We start from the raw sequence: 13439 nt of genomic DNA on the forward strand, positions 1-13439 counted from the left end.
TCTTCTGGTTTTCATGGAACCTGGACAAACCACCAACTTTGACCTGTACATCACGATGCTGACAAGGGCTTAAAGAATCAGATCAGAAAAGAAGATAACCTTTCTCTTGCAACACAGCAACTCCAGGCTATATGCCAGTTTACAGAACGTGAAACACACTGCCAGTATTGGCTGAACTGTCCTACATCCACCATATAGCCCAGATTTGGTGCCTTCTGACTTCTATCTGTTTGAACTAATGAAAGATGTGCTGTGTAGACAACATTTCTCTAGTGAAAAAAACATGAACTGCAAAACAGTACGGCAGCTCCACTGGTGCATATTTTTTGATTGCAGCAAGTGGGCTCTCTTTCATCGCTGGAGAAAATGCAAAGCTAATTGTTGTGACTATGTTAAAAAAAAAGTGTTTGGAAGTTGATAATTTGCTCCATCAAATAGTGCAATTATTTGTAGCTGTTGTAGTTTCCATTGAAATAAATAGAAGGCGTTACTTTTGGAGCGACCTATGTACTTCATGTTGTGCTATATAACATGAACTATAACACAGAAGAGATGTAAGTTTTGGTGAGTCAGAAAAAAGAAAGGAAGAGATACACAAATACGTGAGAGTACTTGTTTGGAAAAGGAAAATCTGTGTTCTAATAGCTGCTCAAGTACTGTTTCCAGATTTTACTTAATAAGTTTTCAAAAATAAACCTAATAGTTCTTGGAGCAGGGAGAAGAAACCAGGTCTAACCTCTCCATGGTTATGAGCCTAGAACTGATGGCACGTATGAGACGTGTGAAACAGCCAATGCACATGAAGGTAGCTGATGGCCTGAGCAAAAGCAAAAATTGAGAGACTTAGAGAAATATAACGTCAAAAAGTTTAGAAGCCTACAGGTCTATAATACCTATGGGAATAGGCAAGGATTCCTATGCCTGGACTTCTCGCTTAAACCCAGCCCATGTCTTACTGTTTAGAGATTCAGTTCTCTTGTTCATCAGGTGAAACATTGATTACTTCATATTACACTGTCCAAAAATCAATAAATCAAACATATAAATCCAGATGAGTACAGCAGGAGTATGTATACACTGAATATTTTTAGCCAATCTAGGTAGCTATTTTGGAATGAAATATAGGTAGCTGTTTCTGAACAAAATGCAGAACTACAAAATAAATAGAACACACTAATTTGCACATATGATGAAATTAGAAGTTTTTTTCCCCAACTATCTGATTGGTCAGTCATGTTTGGATACAGCTAAATGAAAAGAGAATCTCCAGTGAAAATGGTTAAGCAGTCTAAATCATAGATATCTCTGTCAATATTGCCTGTAATATAAAGTCCTTCTTGCAATGCAAACGTAGAAGAGCATAGACAAAGTATTAGTACTTACACCAAACATTTGTCTAAGATCTGGATCACGGAATCTGAATGGTATATTTGAGACGTGAAGCCGTTTTGGCTGTGATTTGTTTTCTGTGTTTTCAGAAGATTGCGTCTGTTGCTGACCATCGGTCTGTGCTGCATCTTCTGTCTGCTAGAAGGGTAAAACAAAACAATGTAAAGCACGCTGCAAGCGCTTCTGCATTTTAATGTAAATAAAGCGGCCGGCTTAAAATCCAGTCAGGCAAAGGTGCTGAAGGGTAACAGAATTTGAAATGAAAATCAAATCCTTTTCTGTATCCTTCTCAGTATATGAATTTGGTGACATTTTTAATACGCATTTCGAATAAGTCAAAGAGAATGAGGGCTATTATTTTCAGTGCTGATTTTCTTAGCTTTTTCTAAATAATGTCTCCCTATATTACAAGGCTGTTGACACTCTATGTCCAAATAACAGTGTATTTACAGCAGCAAGCTACAGACTAACAAACAAGAGTAGTGCTTTCATTCTGAGGCCACTGGGATTTCTACACAGGAGGTAGGTAACACATTACATCCAAGTTGCAATTTCATAAGCAGTGCTAATAGGTACCAGAGAGTCATTTTGTCCAGCTAAATGGTCACCATCATGAAAAAAGCCTTGAGTTGAGTTGTGAAAAGGAACAGAAGTATAACCAGTGGAGATTTTACAGATTTTCTTTCTCACCAAAATAAGAACGTAGGACAGTACTTCTTACAGGGATAATGTATCCTAGTTTTAAAATGCAGTTTTATAAAAGATGGACACTGCTTTGCATTACATTTTAACAAACGGAATCATAAACCCTTAGAGGGATTAGGGAAAACAGAAACACAGTCATTCGAAATACAAAACTAACCAACACTAGTCTACCAGTATATTACAGAAATATATGGGTTGCATTCTTTAATGATATCACACAATGTCTTATTCATCTTTGTGTGTACAGCACACACTCAGTAGAAATAGATTTTGCACAGGTCTGTAAAATCAACAGTTATTTGCTTCTGCTGTGGTAGGAAAAAAAAAAAAAAAAGAATAGGAAAAAAGCAGATTAATGAAAGTACAAGGATATCTTACAACTCTATTTTCTCCATGCTTCCTCTTTCTTCTGATCATATTCTTCTTCGAAATATTCATTTTTCCCTTGTGTTCTAATGTTACAGTTCAGTCTAAATTTGACTTTTTTATGTAGAAAAAAGTCATCTCCCGTTTCCTGCTGGTATCAAATTTATTTTAATGGACTTCCATTTAAGGGAAGTAAAATGGTTAAATAAAACGAACCTTACCATAGTTTTAGTATCAATAAGCCTGCTAGGTAAAATAACTCAAACAGAAGACACCACTTACATCAGCGATGACTACACACAAACTTAATGCTAGCAAGTGAAGTTCAACATCATCATCCCCATGAAAAACAAATGTTCTCCAAGTACCAGCACGTGCAATTTCCTGTATCGTTCATATTTCTACGCCATTATTATTGCTTTAATAACCATCAAGAAAAATAAACTACTGTTGTACAGTGATTTGTTGCAGAGAGATTTTCTGAGAACTTTTCTTCTAGGTCATTTGCTATCTTCTCTTTAAAGACCTTGAAAATCTAGTTATTTTAGACAGGGCAATTTAAACTGAATCTTCAACTCTGGAAGTACAATGCATATATTCTTATCCTTGCTCTACAGCCAAATTCCTTGATATGATTTCATTTAAGAAATGTGACTGTGCTTCACTGAAAGATAGATAATAGCAACAATATCTTAAGCAAAGATAGGATAAATTATTCCTCCATGTAAACTAGCAATTTCAGCACTATGCTGTGAATAAAGGTTGGAACAGTTCTTTCTAAGGGATAATCCTTAAAAATAATTTTTAAATTTTTTTCAACATTGATGACTTTATTACCAACTGTTAACATTTTACAATGTGTGCTTAAATAGTGCAGGTGCTCTTAAGTATATCCATAAGTAACCAGCTTTGATGTCTGAATCAGAGGTCTAAATCTCACTGTAGTCACTAATCTCCTCAAAGAATTAGTTCTCAATTTGGGACAAATTAAAAAACGCAAAGGAGGTGCAAAACAACTTAGCGAGGGGACAGGAAAGGGAAAGGGGCACAATGAGGCTCAATGCATATTTTCTTTTCTCACAAAAATGCCTCATCGTTGTACTGCAGCTCCTCTCCTTTCAGTTCAAGTGTGCTGTAACAAACAGCCCACTGAAATTATCCCAGTTAATAAACAGGGAAAGAATTTCAAGGCTTTATTTCATCGTGGTTTTTCTGCTGTAATCCAATTTACAGTGTATTTCTGCCAACTGCTGAATGCCAGTAGCTAAATGGAGTAAGGATTTTCTGAAGGAAACAGACCTAACCTGCACCAGTATCAATGGCTGATATCCTCATTTTTTTTCAGAAGCACCAGCTCACTAGTAATTTCTATGCTGGACAATGCTGCTCAGACAAAAAAATAAAATAAAAAATAATAATAATAAAAAAAAAATCAAACAATAAGGTGCTCTAAAGACTAATTTTCAAGTGATCCAACTGTAAGTCTAGAACTGTATGTTTTGATCTGCTGCTGCCTGAACTCATGGGCAAAACCAAAGAAACTAAACAGTTCATCCTTAAGTATTTCTCATGATTTAAACAATAAAGCAAGAATTTAATTGTTGGAAAAAGGAATCCCCAACAACCTTTTAATATGGCATCTAAAATCAACTCAAAAATTCAGAGTTTAAGTTTTAGGAAGTTATTCCATCCATAAAATCAGCAAAGATTACTTTTCACATTCAGGCCTTAAAAGGAGAGAGATATGATAGAAACTTGGCACACAAGAGCAGGTAGCGAACGCAGGACAGGAAAATACTTGAAGTATAACGCTTGCAAAGAATTTAAGGTCAATGAGATTAATCTGAAGATAATTAAAGAATTGTGAAGGTGCTGTTCAGCTTCACGAACAAAGGCTGCCCTGGGAAGAAATTATATAATCAGCTTACTGTATAAATGCAAATTGGAAAAAGTAATTTCTGTTCATTGTATTAATATAAATGATGAGAAACAAGGAGCAGAAGGGCTGAACTGTGCACTATCAACATACCAAAATGTCAGGAACAACTTCTGTACTGAGAAATTTAACATACATATCAACACAAAGCAAATTTATTTTACCCTTTCACAGAAAACTGAAAATTCCAGTGAAGAGCATTTAAGAGTTCGGGCAACGGGGAATGAAAATTAGAAAGTTTAAAAAGTTGCCATCATCTACGATTCATACCTGCAAATGTCTTTAAAAAGTCTAAAAGAGAAAACACGTAAAGTGCATTATAAGATGTGACATTACAACAGTATCTTTTCAAAGTGCATCACCATCTAGAAACATACACACAGGCCTACAAGATCTGGATAAGGGTAGTTGCAAAGTGAAATTGAAATAAGCTTACGAGAAAACTTCCAAGTAACACCAAAGAGGTAAATGCACAGAGGATACAATCTGGATTTGATGAAGTCCTAAAAAGGAAACTTTCAAAGCCCTGTGGAGGTGGAGAGCTACAATGCAATTTAACTTCAAAGAAATACTACATTTCAAGACAGTATTTTTACTGCTAGAAGATATAAAAATTGTGTTTATCTTGAGAAATTAACTGAAGTTAGTATACAAGTATGCCTCACTACATGCCTGTGGATTAGCATGCAATCAGTGCAGGTACTGATCCATTAAGGGTCTGTTCTCTTTTAATACCTTTCCTAATTCAATCAAGTAAATTAGTATGCTTTATTCAAAACAAATAAAAACTTATTTACTCTTTATCATTAGACAGAAATAATACAAAATGCACGGCAGTCTGTGCGATGACCTTATTTCTTCTTTTGAGTACTAAACTGTATCAGATTTACCTTTGCATACCAGGAAGCTATGAGTTTAACTTAGCAAAGACATCACAATACACACACTGATTATTCAATGCATTTCAGTACTGGAACTATCTACCATTGCCACTTCTAAACAAGTGCATTAGAGACATTTGGTAAATATCTTCTAAAACAATTACAAAAGAAAAAGTATATATATATTTTTTATTTTTTTACTTTTTAAATAATCCTAAGTGCTTGGTTAGAAGATGGGTTTAAATCTCAACTGTAATCATCACATTCACATAATACAACTGATTAAAAACACAGTTACGCATTCATCATGTATCCACATAGTCCAGCTATGCCAGGCTGTTTGACGTTCTCTTCTTGAAACGTATCTTTCAAGAAAGATACAGTCAAACCACTGCTCAGTCAGAGTAAAAAAGATTCAAGCTCTTGCTGTTCATACGGAAATTCATCATTATCATCACAGCCACCGATCTTGTTTCTGTCAGTCACAGCCTTCTTGTGCGCATCAAACCACTGTACTATCTAAGCAAATGTGGTTGAAGATCATTTGGAAGGACAATGCTCAGACAGAGCTCAGAGACATTTAGTGGCAAGAGGTTTCCCTTGTAAAACTGGTTACTACGTTCTTTTATTTGTTCAATACCCCAAACTCCACATAAGGCAATAACACTATAATGTTCATAGGCCAATAGCCTCAAGGAATAGTAAATAATAAACCTGGTCAGAATTTCTTGATTATTCCCTAGAATGGTAGGATTCATTTACTCCTCATTTTGTTGGAGGTAAAATTAGTATTTGCCAGAATATCTTAGGTAGACCTGGTGGGTCAAACCTGCTCTTACAGTCTTCCAGAGGCAGACACCCCACAGGCAGCTATTCCATTATTTCTCTTTTCTTATTGGAGTTCAAAAACATTTTCATCTCTTATATACCATATGTAAAGTGGAGTAATTAAGATGATTCCCCTTAGTCTCATCTTTTGCCTGACAACTATGACAACGGTTTTATTCCATCCTCCTTGGTACCACATTCTAAAAAGTTCTCTGACTTCTCCATTTGGTCCACGTCCTTTTAGCTGGTGCCTAATATCTCATACAGTATTCTATTTTAGGACTTAACATTTGTTGCTTGAATCATAAGGACAGCATCAGATATTTTCAAGATAGATTTCTGTCATGCATCACGGTCGTCCTTGCTTTTCCCCTATATCTGTTATTTTTGAGGATTTCTTTCCTTTTATTTCCCCTCTTCAACAGGATTACATTCATATTCATATAAACCTTGTAGTCCATTTACTATACAGTGATACTTTGTGCCAATCATACTAGCGTAGATTCCTGTTCCTGTCTAAATGTCACATTCTTGTTTCTGAATACCACGTTATTTTTTCAGACAATACCTTCAGTTTATCAACATCGTTTTGAATTCCAATCTGTCTTGCAATGTACTTGCTGTCCTTTCCAGTTTGCTTGCCTTGAAAATTTAATAAGTGCACACTCCGTCATTCAGATTGCTAATGAAACTACTGAACAACACTGAGTCACCACAAACCCCTGAACAATTCCTTTTAATAAATCTTCATATTTTGATAATGGGATACTTAAATACATTTTCTAGTTTAGCACCCTGCCTATTTGTGGTTGCGTATTTACTGTATTTCCCAGCTTGAAAATAAGCACATCTTGTGCAACAGTGTTAAAGCCTTAAGGTAAGTGAAATACAACATCTATGGCTTTTCCTTTACCCACAAGGCCTTTTTTTTTTTTTGGAAGCCCCCCGGACACTCTAACCTCTCACTTCCTCCCCCACGAAAAAAAAAGACTATGCTGATGGCAGACTATGCTGACAGCTATTATTCTTGTAATTTGAAGAGTTAACGTGTGTATTAACTTTGAGTATTTTTAAAGGACTGAAACTCAGATGATAGCACATACCTTTAGCCTACATAACCAACACTTTTCATTCTTTTAAAAAGCATGTTTACTGTACTCCAATTCTCCAATACTTCTACTTATTCTCCAGAAGATAACAGACAGACAGGCATTAATAGCCCCCCAAAATCATCAGTTTAATCTTTAAATACAGAATAGATCTAATTAGAAGCAGTCGATTGGGAAAACAAAACCAAAACCCAACTAATTTACTTGAAGATTTTCTATCTGGCTTCCTCTCTTTTTGATATAGACACGTTTCTCTGACACGTGGGAAATCACTTTAATAATCACTTGGCTAAGGCTGACTTGTACAGAGAGCAATTGTGCAGAGGAGACAGGCAGTATTACCCTTTGCACAGACTAAATTTTACAACAGCTCTCAAAGATTCTCTCCATCCATTACCTACAGTTTCTCCATCCTGGCTCAGATACTCTCTTGGAGAACCTCTCTCCTGGTTCCTTCCTACATGTTTAGCCACAAAACTTATCACTAGTACATTCTCAACTTACAGCCTAGATGCAGGAGAAATCTCTAGTAGTCATGAGTAACATATATGAACAATATCTCCATTTACCCACTAAAGATCTCATCCACTGAATCTTATCAGCTGGACGTTGACGAAAACTGTTCACAGTAAAAAAATCTGCAGAGCCTAAGGCATCAAATTTAATACTGTGAAGTTCCTAAGCATTTCTAGAATCACATAATATCACAAATACCAAAGATATACGTATAGAAAAAAATCCAGTTTGTGACAGTTCAAATCATTAGAAAATAAATTGTATTTGTAACCAGTTAAACCAAGAAGTAAAGTTACAAGTGCACTTGGGTATGAAAGCAGACATAACACAGACCCTTGGTGCTAAAAGAAATCAATGGTAATGGCAGGTTCTCAGCATCTTTGAAAATTACTGCTTTTTTTCTATATACATCAGTTAGCACTGTATGAGGTTTGTTTTCAGCTCTGAGATTTATATCATTTGTCATCTTCCCAAAAAGTTTTTTTCTCTGCTTTTTTCTTTCTTTCTTTTTTTCTTTTTTTCTTTTTTTTTTTTTTTTTTTTTTTTTTTTTTTTTTTTTTTTAAGTGGTTCTACTAGGAACACATTTCTAATTTAATAGTCCTGATAAACAGACATTTTAGTAAGTTACTTATGAGTATTGCCTGGAGGGAACCACAGGATGAAAAATTTGGCATCCTACTGACTATAAGATGACAGACACTGATAAAAATAAAAATTATGTAAGAAACATTTGCTGTGCATATTTACTAATACATAATTGCAGCTTTCCACCATCATTTTATGCCATAAACGTTAAAATAAGTTGCTGAAACTTGAACCATTTAACGACTGTTGATTGCATTTGCAGGCACATACAGAATTGAAATGCTCAATTTTCCATAAAAATTTCTACCTCAATTGACATATATGAGCTAAACAAATTTAGTCCTGATAAAATTTAATTTAGGTATGGACAACATTCAGAGAGAATAGTGAGGCACTCTTAAATCTCTGCCCAGAAATAAGTCAATTTTAATTTGTCATTCCAGAGAATGATCTTCCATGTCTTACGACCCAGTATCATGCCATTATTATTCTTTCAAAGATCTCTTCGACAGTTGACTTCTCTCTTGACCTCTCTTCAACGTTATTCTACATACGTATCTGTTTTTAATAAAAATGTGTTACATTACCATCTCATAAATACTGAAGAAAACTATTTACCACAAAAAACGAGGATATATATACATAATCCCTAAGATAAGCTAACATCCCAATGCCCGCTTCTTGAGCTAGCCAAGTTACATGAAATGGATATGTTCATAGTATTACCTAAATATAGAATTACATTAATATTTATCACCAAAACTATCAAATCAACTCTCTGAGTACATAAATGATAATAAAAAAAAAGATATAAAAAATACTAGAATAGTAAAAGCAAGATGGCATTGCATATGATGCTTCACTATACTATTTCCAGTAATTCTGTCAGTTCAAAATATGGGAAAAAGGAAAAATGACACACAAAAATCTTTCACTAGTCTGCATGCAGAAAACAGTTTCTGAAGTTAATGCAAGTTACATCTTATGTAAAAAAGTCCTTTGAGTCTCAAGCATCATCAATAATTACACATCTTTTCTAGGAATTTTCTTTTACATGTTTGTTTTTTCCTGAGTATACCACCTCCCAGGGCTACCATATCACTTGACAGTTCTGGCCAAATCAACATACTGCCTCCTGGTTCCTATTTCACCATGTATTCACAGTAATAAAAATATTCAGGAACTTAATTAAAGGCAGTCTTAAAAATTATGATGAAATTTCTAAGTAGAGAATATAAAAAGCCAAATTCTCACATACGCAGAAATAAATTCAGATGAAATCATTTTACTTCAGTCAGCTACTCCATGCTAGTGTTAGGATAAATTACAATCAAAGGTGTTCATAAAGGTAAACAACCCAAACAAAAAGGTGTTCCAGAAACTGCTTTTTAAATAAACCCAAATACTCATTTTTTGTCTCTTTAGTTCAGTTTTAGAACAAAATATCTTCTTTTCAGGGAGTGAAGTTCGTCACTTCATATGGAATCTCTCTAAGCACAGGAGAGCCAATGAGTGTTCCTCAGTCAGTTGATGGGAATTAGCATATTTAAAGGATTTAGTATACGCACATTACACCAATCACCATGCACTAATCTGCATACACTAAACGAAGCAGTGAAATTTAAACCAGTGGCCTCAATCTAAGAAGGCTTTGTATTTTACTAGAAATTCCTGCAGCCGCCTTCTTCTTTACGCTGAGCTTGTAATGGAGTCAAATTCTTAAAGGACTTCACACAAATTCTTAGAAGACTTAAAAAGTCAAGCTCTTAAAATCAATTAAAAACACATTTTATCCATTCTAAGAGAACATGGCAGGTCTGGTTTTCCTGCAGCCAACCAAGTGTTACCAGTTCTCCCCGATCTTATTTTGAGAAATTATTACCCCACGCTACCACTCCCTTTTTTTTTTTTTTAAGGCTCAGACTGGACTGCTATTAACCCAAGCTTACAATATATTTCCCCCTGCTCCTGTTCATTGACTAATCTTCATTTTTCAGAAAACCTCAATTTTATTTTTATTTTTTTAAGACTATACAGAACATAAAGAATAAAATTGACATTCCTCTCGGACACAAAGAAAACCTACTAGATTAGAATAACAATGTTTCACCATGTCTCGATCATTTTCCAATAATCTGTAAATAATTACAGAATATTTCCATATTTTTAAAACCCACCTAAAGTTTAGAGTGAGAAAAGCCTGATTCTACTAATAGCAGACTATAAAATATTTCCAGAAAATGAAGAAAGAGAACAAAGGCAGTAGAATATTTTTGAAAACATAGTCACTGTCTAACTTAGTGTATGCTGAGTTTTTCATATGTAAACATATCCACATAAGGATAAAGTGCTATAGGAATTTACATTAAAAAAAAATCATTAAATAAGAAAATAAATCCTCAAAACAGCCACCTGTATTTCCCTGCTACACCAATCAAGTTATTTCTCAGAGAGAAAGAGCTTGTGAATGTCTTTGAGGCATTATTTGATTACGTTGACAATATTATGTGAGCAATGGTTGAGTACCTACTGTGCTGTACTTTTGACCAAATTGATTTGTGTAATGAACACTTGCTCTGTCTCTTCTCTAGCCTGAATAGGGCTCTTGATTTAACCAGTAGAGCTGGAAGCCAAGTGAATTTACAGCCCCCACAGTCATTCTCTCTCAATCTGGAGAGAATAGCAGCAGCAGTACATGAGCAAGTATAATTCAATACATTGTGCTATAAGCGCAGAAAATAATATCAGAGAGCTCTGCAATATACCTTTTTGATTTGATTTGTAAACTTGATAAAAAAGCAATTGAGAAAAGTTCAGCAGAAAAAAATATATATATGCATCCTGAGCAAAACTGTAACCAAACTGAATGTGTACAAAGAAAAAAAGTCATGCATAGTAACTCCTTTTTGTACTTCCCTTAGATAATGCACATTTTCCACTTAAAAAGGGTCCAGATTCTGAAAAGTTACCATTCTATTAAAAAAAGTCAGCAAAGAGTAATTTAAAGCTGAATTTAGGACTTTCTGAAAATACAGTTTCTCAAGTACCCTGCCAGTAGCGTATTGACAAACGTAGACGGGCTTATATCTTTCTTTTTTTCCCTCAAGTAGATTTGATTAATCAACATTTTTGAAGAAATCATATTCTGAAAGATCCATCCTCAGAATGTGCTTCCCAGAAAGCAAAACAATACGTGTAAAAAGTTCCTTGCATAGATAGATATGCGTTTGAACTTAAAGTTTTACATGAAGTACACATTAAAAGAAGTGTATCATTATTTTTTCTTATTATTATTACTAGTGGCATAAACATTGCCAGGAAAAGTATTAGGGATTTTTTTAGTCAGCTGCATTGCTCATGACTGAAGTTCAACAGTCTTTTTTTGTTTGTTTTTTTTTTTTCAGGACACTACAAGGATAGACTGTTTTTCTAAGCTAGTTTAAAAGGTAAAAATATATATATATTTAAGTATCATGGCATGGAAGGCATGCAAATCATGCCACACATCCCATTAATATTTCATTTCTGTAGACTGTGTGCATTGTTTTTTCCGCTGATCTAATGAAAAGTGCACATAGATGTTGACTTGCCACCATTCACAAAGAAATACATAAGGATGTGTTCACTCAACAATACTGCTAAATTTCCAGTGCAACTTCTTTTTTCCAGTGGACTTCTTTTTAACTGTAGGAAATCCTGGTTTTAGACATACACTTAAAAACAGAGGGAAACTCTTATTTCTATTATTTCTAGTAATTAAATTCCTTTTTGATTCTTCTGTGTGAGAACTTCAACATAATAAATAGAAGAAAGTATTTTTTAAATAACTTTCCACATCACAAATGGTATAAAGTTCCTGTTCTCTTTTACAAGAACACTTGACTATCCAAAGCGCCCAATGAAAACAAGTCAGAATAATTCCTTTGGCAGATCTGAAGAAAAATAAAGAAATAAAGTCCCTTTCTATGGGGAACTTCAGTTCTATGAGGATGTTTTGTCCCATCTCTAGAGCACCAGACAGTAACACTGGTTGCTGTTCAGCCTGTTAATGCAGAAGTGCAGTTCCTTATTCCATTTCACTATTGATGGAAATATGTTAATGTTCACTGGTTTCTTATTAACGTAATACATGCTTTAAAGGTGAGATAAAATGCGAGGCAGACTTGTAGCTCTCAAGCCATACGGTGTTCTGGTGAACTCAGTGAAGCTGAAGAGACCAGCAAGCTCTAACAGAAGTAGAGATTATTTCTTTCATTTCTAGATGGATGCATTCTGGATGCTGATACCACAGGCTATAAGAAAGTACTGCTATTATTGTGATAGCTTATGCATAGAAAGCTAGGAGCACATGGAAGACATCATTATTTCTGAAAACACATAGGAACAAAAACATAGCTTCTGGTACTGCAGGTGAGCCAAAGATTTATTAATTACTTGGCTACATTAATTATTTCCCCAATGTATCGTTCTTAAAAATATGGAATACATTCCTTACAAAGTGCATGATGCCCATACTGTGAGGCCATCATTTTTCTTCTAAAATATTCGGATCAATATTAAGGAATAGCGTATCAATCACATTAGAAGGGGAATCACCAGAATCCATGTATGCTGTGGATTCTGAATATGTTGTCTCAAAACTTAGACTAAATTTACCGATATAAAGAATGGATATGATTTTCAAAAGAATGTTTATGTTTGATTTTAACGGAGCTTTGAGTAACTAAGGGCTCACTGAGTTCAAGTTAAGGACATCAAGATGACATCACAGCAACAGTAAGTTGAAACAGGAGAAGGAATCACTGTAGGTTGCTTAAATACATTTATGTATTAATTGTGTAAATATTTCTGACTGCCTACTGATCACATCCATGAATATCACAACAGTAATTAATAAAATCACTCTCTTACCACCTACTTCCTGTATCCATTAACTAAGAAGGGCATACACTCTAAGCACATTTTTATAAGTTCATTCTATATCTACAAAAATGAAATTATTGTGACATTGTCACAAGATAATTTAAAAAGAAATTCCTAGCTTTTATCCTTAAAAAAAATATATTAAATAGACACTAAGAAATGTTTTACTGGTCAAAGGACAAAATAATTAACTTAATTCA

At 34.5% G+C, this 13439-nt stretch overlaps 1 protein-coding gene across 1 annotated transcript in view; it reads right to left on the reverse strand.

The window, feature by feature from the left end:
• The window catches only part of RBFOX1 (RNA binding fox-1 homolog 1), a 233266-nt gene that overhangs the window by 97320 nt on the left and 122507 nt on the right, over positions 1-13439 (reverse strand). Inside the window, 1 exon segment of the mRNA XM_042864325.1 lies at positions 1384-1527. Within this exon segment, the coding sequence (XP_042720259.1) occupies positions 1384-1527 (144 nt within the window).

This window comes from Lagopus leucura, unplaced genomic scaffold, assembly GCF_019238085.1.
Source record: "Lagopus leucura isolate 7727_CA_CO unplaced genomic scaffold, USGS_WTPT01 Super-Scaffold_760, whole genome shotgun sequence".
Classification (NCBI taxonomy): Eukaryota; Metazoa; Chordata; class Aves; order Galliformes; family Phasianidae; genus Lagopus; species Lagopus leucura.